The sequence below is a fragment of the Oncorhynchus tshawytscha genome, linkage group LG31, assembly GCF_018296145.1.
Source record: "Oncorhynchus tshawytscha isolate Ot180627B linkage group LG31, Otsh_v2.0, whole genome shotgun sequence".
NCBI classification, from domain to species: Eukaryota; Metazoa; Chordata; class Actinopteri; order Salmoniformes; family Salmonidae; genus Oncorhynchus; species Oncorhynchus tshawytscha.
The window spans coordinates 35,087,727-35,097,286 of record NC_056459.1 but is presented as its reverse complement, the minus strand read 5'-3'; the positions used below and the strand labels follow the sequence as shown (position 1 = coordinate 35,097,286).

The window sequence follows — 9,560 nt, the reverse complement described above, 5'->3', positions numbered from 1 at the left end:
GTATGCTCAGTCAGATACTTAGTTACTTGTATGCTCAGTCAGATACTTAGATACTTGTATGCTCAGTCAGATACGTGTATGCTCAGCCAGCTACTTAGATACTTGTATGCTCAGTCAGATACTTAGATACTTGTATGCTTGTATGCTCAGTCAGATACTTAGATACTTGTATGCTCAGTCAGATACTTAGATACTTGTATGCTTGTATGCTCCGTCAGATACTTAGATACTTGTATGCTTGTATGCTCAGTCAGATACTTAGATACTTGTATGCTTGTATGCTCAGTCAGATACTTAGATAATTGTATGCTTGTATGCTCAGTCAGATACTTAGATACTTAGATGCTTGTATGCTCAGTCAGATACTTGTATGCTCAGTCAGATACTTAGATACTTGTATGCTTGTCTGCTCAGTCAGATACTTAGATACTTGTATGCTTGTCTGCTCAGTCAGATACTTAGATACTTGTATGCTCAGTCAGATACTTAGATACTTGTATGCTTGTATGCTCAGTCAGATACTTAGATACTTGTGTGCTCAGTCAGATACTTAGATACTTGTATGCTTGCATGTTCAGTCAGATACTTAGATACGTGTATGCTCAGTCAGATACTTAGATACTTGGATGCTCAGTCAGATACTTAGATACTTGTATGCTCAGTCAGATACTTAGATACTTGTCTGCTCAGTCAGATATTTAGATACATAGATACTTGTATGCTCAGTCAGATACTTAGATACTTGTATGCTCAGTCAGATATTTAGATACTTGTATGCTCAGTCAGATACTTAGATACTTGTATGCTCAGTCAGATACTTAGATACTTGTATGCTCAGTCAGATACTTAGATACTTGTATGCTCAGTCAGATACTTAGATACTTGTATGCTCAGTCAGATACTTAGATACTTAGATGCTTGTATGCTCAGTCAGAGTATTTGCCATGTATTACACGCTAGCTAATATCTAGTAATATCACCAACCATGTGTAGTTAACTAGTGATTATGACTGATTGTTTTTTATAAGATAAGTTTAATGCTAGCTAGCAACTTACCTTGGCTTACTGCATTCGCGTAACAGGCAGTTTCCTTGTGGAATGCAACGAGAGAGAGGCAGGTCATTATTGCGTTGGACTAGTTAACTGCAAGGTTGCAAGATTGGATTCCCCGAGCTGACAAGGTGAAAATCTGTAGTTCTGCCCCTGAACGAGGCAGTTATCCCACCGTTCCTAGGCAGTCATTGAAAATAAGAATGTGTTCTTTAACTGACTTGCCTAGTTAAATAAAGATGTTCTCAACTAGCCTACCTGGTTAAATAAAGGTATACATTTTTTTTTATCGGCAAATCGGCGCCCAAAAAATACCAATTTCCGATTGTTATGAAAACTTGAAATCGGCCCTAATTAATCGGCCATTCCGATTAATCGGTCAACCTCTAGTCTATTTCTCGGTCTCTCTCTCCCTCTCTGTCTATTTCTGTGTGTCTATTTCTCTGTCTCTCTCTCTCTCTCTCTGTGTGTCTGTCTATCTCTCATGACACATGACTGAGATGAATAGCCGGAGAGAGAGAGCTTGAGCTCAGTGGAGGCTGCTGAGGGGAGGAATGCTCATAATAATGGTGGAACAGAGTGTTTGGAAACGGTGTGTTTTTGATGTATTTGATACCATTCCAGTGATTCTTGCTCCAGCCATAACCACGAGCCCGTCCTCCCCAATGTTAAGGTGTCACCAACCTCCTGTGTGTGTGGCCATTTTTTATTTATTTATTTAATTTAATTTCACCTTTATTTAACCAGGTAGGCTAGTTCCAAATCAAATCAAATCAAATTTTATTTGTCACATACACATGGTTAGCAGATGTTAATGCGAGTGTAGCGAAATGCTTGTGCTTCTAGTTCCGACAATGCAGTAATAACGAGCAAGTAATCTAACTAACAATTCCAAAAAAAACTACTGTCATACACAGTGTAAGGGGATAAAGAATATGTACATAAGGATATATGAATGAGTGATGGTACAGAGCAGCATAGGCAAGATACAGTAGATGATATCGAGTACAGTATATACGTATGAGATAAGTATGTAAACCAAGTGGCATAGTTAAAGTGGCTAGTGATACATGTATTACATAAGGATGCAGTCGATGATATAGAGTACAGTATCAACGTCTGCATATGAGATGAACAATGTAGGGTAAGTAACATTATATAAGGTAGCATTGTTTAAAGTGGCTAGTGATATATTTACATCATTTCCCATCAATTCCCATGATTAAAGTGGCTGGAGTAGAGTCAGTGTCATTGACAGTGTGTTGGCAGTAGCCACTCAATGTTAGTGGTGGCTGTTTAACAGTCTGATGGCCTTGAGATAGAAGCTGTTTTTCAGTCTCTCGGTCCCAGCTTTGATGCACCTGTACTGACCTCGCCTTCTGGATGGCAGCGGGGTGAACAGGCAGTGGCTCGGGTGGTTGATGTCCTTGATGATCTTTATGGCCTTCCTGTAGCATCGGGTGGTGTAGGTGTCCTGGAGGGCAGGTAGTTTGCCCCCGGTGATGCGTTGTGCAGACCTCACTACCCTCTGGAGAGCCTTACGGTTGAGGGCGGTGTAGTTGAGAACACCTTTATTTAACCAGGTAGGCTAGTTGAGAACACCTTTATTTAACCAGGTAGGCTAGTTGAGAACACCTTTATTTAACCAGGTAGGCAAGTTGAGAACACCTTTATTTAACCAGGTAGGCTAGTTGAGAACATATTTAACCAGGTAGGCTAGTTGAGAACACCTTTATTTAACCAGGTAGGCTAGTTGAGAACACCTTTATTTAACCAGGTAGGCTAGTTGAGAACACCTTTATTTACCCAGGTAGGCTAGTTGAGAACACCTTTATTTAACCAGGTAGGCTAGTTGAGAACACCTTTATTTAACCAGGTAGGCCAGTTGAGAACACCTTTATTTAACCAGGTAGGCCAGTTGAGAACACCTTTATTTAACCAGGTAGGCTAGTTGAGAACACCTTTATTTAACCAGGTAGGCCAGTTGAGAACACCTTTATTTAACCAGGTAGGCTAGTTGAGAACACCTTTATTTAACCAGGTAGGCTAGGTGAGAAAACCTTTATTTAACCAGGTAGGCAAGTTGAGAACACCTTTATTTAACCAGGTAGGCTAGTTGAGAACACCTTTATTTAACCAGGTAGGACTAGTTGAGAACACCTTTATTTAACTAGGTAGGAATAGTTGAGAACACCTTTATTTAACCAGGTAGGCTAGTTGAGAACACCTTTATTTAACCAGGTAGGCTAGTTGAGAACACCTTTATTTAACCAGGTAGGACTAGTTGAGAACACCTATATTTAACTAGGTAGGACTAGTTGAGAACACCTTTATTTAACCAGGTAGGACTAGTTGAGAACACCTATATTTAACTAGGTAGGACTAGTTGAGAACACCTTTATTTAACCAGGTAGGCTAGTTGAGAACACCTTTATTTAACCAGGTAGGCTAGTTGAGAACACCTTTATTTAACCAGGTAGGCAAGTTGAGAACACCTTTATTTAACCAGGTAGGCTAGTTGAGAACACCTTTATTTAACCAGGTAGGACTAGTTGAGAACACCTTTATTTAACCAGGTAGGCTAGTTGAGAACACCTTTATTTAACCAGGTAGGCTAGTTGAGAACACCTTTATTTAACCAGGTAGGCTAGTTGAGAACACCTTTATTTAACCAGGTAGGCCGGTTGAGAACACCTTTATTTAACCAGGTAGGCAAGTTGAGAACACCTTTATTTAACCAGGTAGGCTAGTTGAGAACACCTTTATTTAACCAGGTAGGCTAGTTGAGAACACCTTTATTTAACCAGGTAGGCAAGTTGAGAACACCTTTATTTAACCAGGTAGGCAAGTTGAGAACACCTTTATTTAACCAGGTAGGCTAGTTGAGAACACCTTTATTTAACCAGGTAGGCAAGTTGAGAACACCTTTATTTAACCAGGTAGGCTAGTTGAGAACACCTTTATTTAACCAGGTAGGCTAGTTGAGAACACCTTTATTTAACCAGGTAGGCTAGTTGAGAACACCTTTATTTAACCAGGTAGGCTAGTTGAGAACACCTTTATTTAACCAGGTAGGCTAGTTGAGAACACCTTTATTTAACCAGGTAGGCAAGTTGAGAACAAGTTCTCATTTACAACTGCGACCTGACCAAGATAAAGCAAAGCAGTTCGACACATACAACAACACAGAGTTACACATGGAGTAAAACAAACATACAGTCAATAATACAGTATAAACAAGTCTATATTCAATGTGAGCAAATGTGGAGAGAAGGGAGGTAAAGGCAAAAAAGGCCATGGTGGCAAAGTAAATACAATTTAGCAAGTAAAACACTGGAATGGTAGTTTTGCAATGGAAGAATGTGCAAAGTAGAAATAAAAATAATGGGGTGCAAAGGAGCAAAATAAATAAATAAATAAAAATTAAATACAGTTGGGAAAGAGGTAGTTGTTTGGGCTAAATTATAGATGGGCTGTGTACAGGTGCAGTAATCTGTGAGCTGCTCTGACAGTTGGTGCTTAAAGCTAGTGAGGGAGATAAGTGTTTCCAGTTTCAGAGATTTTTGTATTCGTTCCAGTCATTGGCACCCGAGAACTGGAAGGAGAGGCGGCCAAAGAAAGAATTGGTTTTGGGGGTGACTAGAGAGATATACCTGCTGGAGCGTGTGCTACAGGTGGGAGATGCTATGGTGACCAGCGAGCTGAGATAAGGGGGGACTTTACCTAGCAGGGTCTTGTAGATGACATGGAGCCAGTGGGTTTGGCGACGAGTATGAAGCGAGGGCCAGCCAACGAGAGCGTACACGTCGCAATGGTGGGTAGTATATGGGGCTTTGGTGACAAAACGGATTGCACTGTGATAGACTGCATCCAATTTGTTGAGTAGGGTATTGGAGGCTATGTCACGCCATGTCACGCCATGTCTAAATACCTGTACCTACGTTCTAAATAGTAGGGCATTATGGGTAGGCAAAAATACAACTTTTTATAGTATGTGAAATATAGAAAAAAAAAGGGTATGCTTTAAATGCCAGAATGTTCGTACTCAATCTGTCTTTTCAGCTAGTTGAATTTGCTGCAGAAATATCGAGGAAGAGAGTCTTTTTTTTCAAGATCCATGTGTGTTTGACAACAGCTGATAATCAAATATGGTGACATGGTTAAAAAGGGTACACGGAAAGGGATTTCTGGAATCAACATCATGCTTATTGTCACATTGTTCTGCTGTGGTCACTAACTTGCTCCATTCATTGTTCCAACAGATGACGAATCTAGTGACCATGACGATGATGATGATGATGATGATGATGACGAAGAGGAGATTGATGTGGTGACGGTGGAACACAAGCAGTACATGTCCCGACGGCTGGTCAACAGCAGAGTTACCGGGGGACGTGGCGGCGGGCTAAACAGACGGACGCCGGTGACAATCATGGTCCGGGCGGATGCTCTGAACCCTTGTATGAAACGCTTCCACATCTCTATCCACCAACAGCACCACAACTACGCAGCGCCCTCCCCGGACACACACACAGCCCCCGCCCTCTCCAGAAAGAGGATCCGACACAAGCCCTCAAACTCTTCTCATAACTTCTCTAACACCCAGCCACACCTGCACCCCGCCTCCACATCCAATCAGAACTCTGAGAGCAAACCACATGTCGCCGTAGCAACCATCGGGTCGGAATCATCTGACCCCAACACACCCTCCCCTTGTGGATCCCCGTCTGCCTCACCTCGATTATCCTCCTCTCACCCCTGCAGCCCCCAGTCCTCCGACTATGAGGACACAGACAAACGCAAGACACATAACTTCCTGGAACGGAAACGGCGTAATGACCTGCGCTCTCGTTTCCTGACCCTGCGGGATGAGATCCCCGGCTTGGCAGAGTGTTCGAAGACGCCCAAGGTGGCCATCCTGACACGCGCCACTGAGTACCTGGGACAGCTGCATTCTAGCGAGCGCCAGCGGGCGCAGGAGAAACGGCAGCTGAAGGCCAGGCAGCAGCAGCTGCTCCGTAGGTTGGCACAGCTCAAACAACGCCCCTAGACTCACTGACTGGCAGGTTGGCACAGCTCAAACAACGCCCCTAGACTCACTGACTGGTAGGTTGGCACAGCTCAAACAACGCCCTAGACTCACTGACTGGTAGGTTGGCACAGCTCAAACAACGCCCCTAAACTCACTGACTGGTAGGTTGGCACAGCTCAAACAACGCCCTAAACTCACTGACTGGTAGGTTGGCACAGCTCAAACAACGCCCCTAAACTCACTGACTGGTAGGTTGGCACAGCTCAAACAACGCCCTAAACTCACTGACTGGTAGGTTGGCACAGCTCAAACAACGCCCCTAAACTCACTGACTGGTAGGTTGGCACAGCTCAAACAACGCCCCTAGACTCACTGACTGGTAGGTTGGCACAGCTCAAACAACGCCCCTAAACTCACTGACTGGTAGGTTGGCACAGCTCAAACAACGCCCCTAAACTCACTGACTGGCAGATTGGCACAGCTCAAACAACGCCCCTAGACTCACTGACTGGCAGGTTGGCACAGCTCAAACACCGCCCCTAGACTCACTGACTGGTAGGTTGGCACAGCTCAAACAACGCCCCTAAACTCACTGACTGGTAGGTTGGCACAGCTCAAACAACGCCCCTAAACTCACTGACTGGCAGATTGGCACAGCTCAAACAACGCCCCTAGACTCACTGACTGGCAGGTTGGCACAGCTCAAACACCGCCCCTAGACTCACTGACTGGTAGGTTGGCACAGCTCAAACAACGCCCTAAACTCACTGACTGGTAGGTTGGCACAGCTCAAACACCACCCCTAGACTCACTGACTGGCAGGTTGGCACAGCTCAAACAACGCCCCTAAACTCACTGACTGGTAGGTTGGCACAGCTCAAACACCACCCCTAAACTCACTGACTGGTAGGTTGGCACAGCTCAAACAACACCCCTAAACTCACTGACTGGCAGGTTGGCACAGCTCAAACAACGCCCCTAAACTCACTGACTGGTAGGTTGGCACAGCTCAAACACCACCCCTAGACTCACTGACTGGCAGGTTGGCACAGCTCAAACAACGCCCCTAAACTCACTGACTGGTAGGTTGGCAGAGCTCAAACACCACCCCTAAACTCACTGACTGGCAGGATGGCACAGCTCAAACAACGCCCCTAGACTCACTGACTGGTAGGTTGGCACAGCTCAAACACCACCCCTAAACTCACTGACTGGCAGGTTGGCACAGCTCAAACAACGCCCCTAGACTCACTGACTGGTAGGTTGGCACAGCTCAAACACCACCCCTAGACTCACTGACTGGCAGGTTGGCACAGCTCAAACACCACCCCTAGACTCACTGACTGGTAGGTTGGCACAGCTCAAACACCACCCCTAGACTCACTGACTGGCAGGTTGGCACAGCTCAAACAACGCCCCTAAACTCACTGACTGGCAGGTTGGCACAGCTCAAACAACACCCCTAAACTCACTGACTGGCAGGTTGGCACAGCTCAAACAACGCCCCTAAACTCACTGACTGGCTGAATGACTGGCAGCGACCTCTAGTCGATGGAACGTACTCTTCATCAGGACTGACTGAAAACCAACTCACTGACAGACTGTTAGTGGCTAGCATGGAGAGAAGCCTTTGAATGGATCTGAACCCTATATTATAAACCAGGACTGAGTTAAAACCAGGCATGGATCTGAACCCTATATTATAAACCAGGACTGAGTTAAAACCAGGGATGGATCTGAACCCTATATTATAAACCAGGACTGAATAAAACCAGGGATGGATCTGAACCCTATATAATAAACCAGGACTGAGTTAAAACCAGGGATGGATCTGAACCCTATATTATAAACCAGGACTGAGTTAAAACCAGGGATGGATCTGAACCCTGTATTATAAACCAGGACTGAGTTAAAACCAGGGATGGATCTGAACACTATATTATAAACCAGGGACGAGTTAAAACCAGGGATGGATCTGAACCCTATATTATAAATCAGGGATGAATCTGAACCCTATATTATAAACCAGGGATGAGTTAAAACCAGGGATGGATCTGAACCCTATATTATAAACCAGGACTGAGTTAAAACCAGGGATGGATCTGAACCCTATATTATAAACCAGGACTGAGTCAAAACCAGGGATGGAACTGAACCCTATATTATAATCCAGGGATGAGTTAAAATCAGGGATGTATTGAGGTTGGCCCTATAATATTTGCAAACTGTGCATCTATTGTATGTCCTGTTATTGTCTGTAAGGTTATATGATGTCATGAGTGAATCCATTGATTGTGAACTATGTCCAGATCAGCATGGCAATGTACATAGACTGTCACGTGTGTGTCTCTTTTTCTCTTTGTGTGTGTATCTCTCTCTCTTTTTCTCTCTCTGTGTGTATCTCTCTCCTTTTCTCTCTCTCTCTGTGTGTATCTCTCTCTCTCTCTCTCTCTCTCTCCCCCTCTCTGTCTCTGAGCTGCTGTTCTATTCTGTCTATGTCTCTCTCTGTGTCTCTGTCTCTGTCTGTCTTTCTCTCTCTCTGTGTCTCTCTCTCTCTGTCTCTCTCTGTGTCTCTGTCTGTCTTTCTCTCTCTCTGTGTCTCTCTCTCTCTGTGTCTTTCTCTCTCTGTGTCTTTCTCTCTCTGTCTCTGTCTCTCTCTCTCTCTCTCTCTCTCTCTCTCTCTCTGTGTGTGCATGTGGTACTAGTATCCTTCTGTAATGAAACAACAGCAGAACTTTCAGATCTCATCCTATTGTCTTTCCTGTGTGTCCTGAAACTGGTTTAGCTCAAAAATGTCTCAAAATGCTTCTAATTTTTTGTTAATAAAGCAGATAAATGAATAAAAACATTTAAATAAAAAATAATAACACTATTGAAACTTTACTTTGATCACATTAGTGACACTGTTTTCAATGCCTGTCTTTACAGTTTTTGTTTGTTTATGTGTCAGAATTGCAGGGGGGTAAGCAAAGGTTTTGTACTATATTTTCCCACAGAATTGCTTTCTTGGTATAAGATGAAGACTGCTTTAAAATTATATTATTTAGATATATGGTTGTTATAAGCTGTTGTTCTATTCTCTCTCTGTCTCTCTCTCTCTGTGTCTCTGTCTCTGTCTCTCTCTCTCTGTGTGTCTCTGTCTCTCTCTGTCTCTCTCTCTCTCCCTCCCTCTCTGTCTGTCTCTCTCTCTGTCTCTCTCTGTGTGTCTCTGTCTCTCTCTGTGTGTCTGTCTCTCTCTCACTCTCTCTGTGTCTCTGTCTCTGTCTCTCTCTCTCTGTCTCTCTCTCCCTCTCTCTCTCTCTGTCTCTCTCTCTCTCTCTCCCCCTCTCTGTCTGTCTCTCTCTCTGTCTCTCTCTCTCCCCACCACTCTCTCTCTCTCCCCCTCTCTGTCTCTGAGCTGCTGTTCTATTCTGTCTCTCTCTGTGTCTCTCTCTCTGTGTCTCTCTCTGTCTTTCTCTCTCTGTGTCACTCTCTCTCT

General features: G+C 44.1%; 1 protein-coding gene across 1 annotated transcript in view; it reads left to right on the top strand.

Moving 5' to 3' along the window:
* Positions 1 to 7,884, top strand: part of LOC112240550 (protein L-Myc-1b) — a 22,562-nt gene extending 14,678 nt beyond the window's left edge. Inside the window, exon 2 of the mRNA XM_024408822.2 lies at positions 5,313 to 7,884. Coding sequence (XP_024264590.1) covers positions 5,313 to 6,100 — 788 coding nt within the window. The 3' untranslated portion in view covers positions 6,101 to 7,884. The remainder of the gene's footprint in view (positions 1 to 5,312) is intronic.
* The last annotated feature ends 1,676 nt before the right edge of the window (positions 7,885 to 9,560 follow it).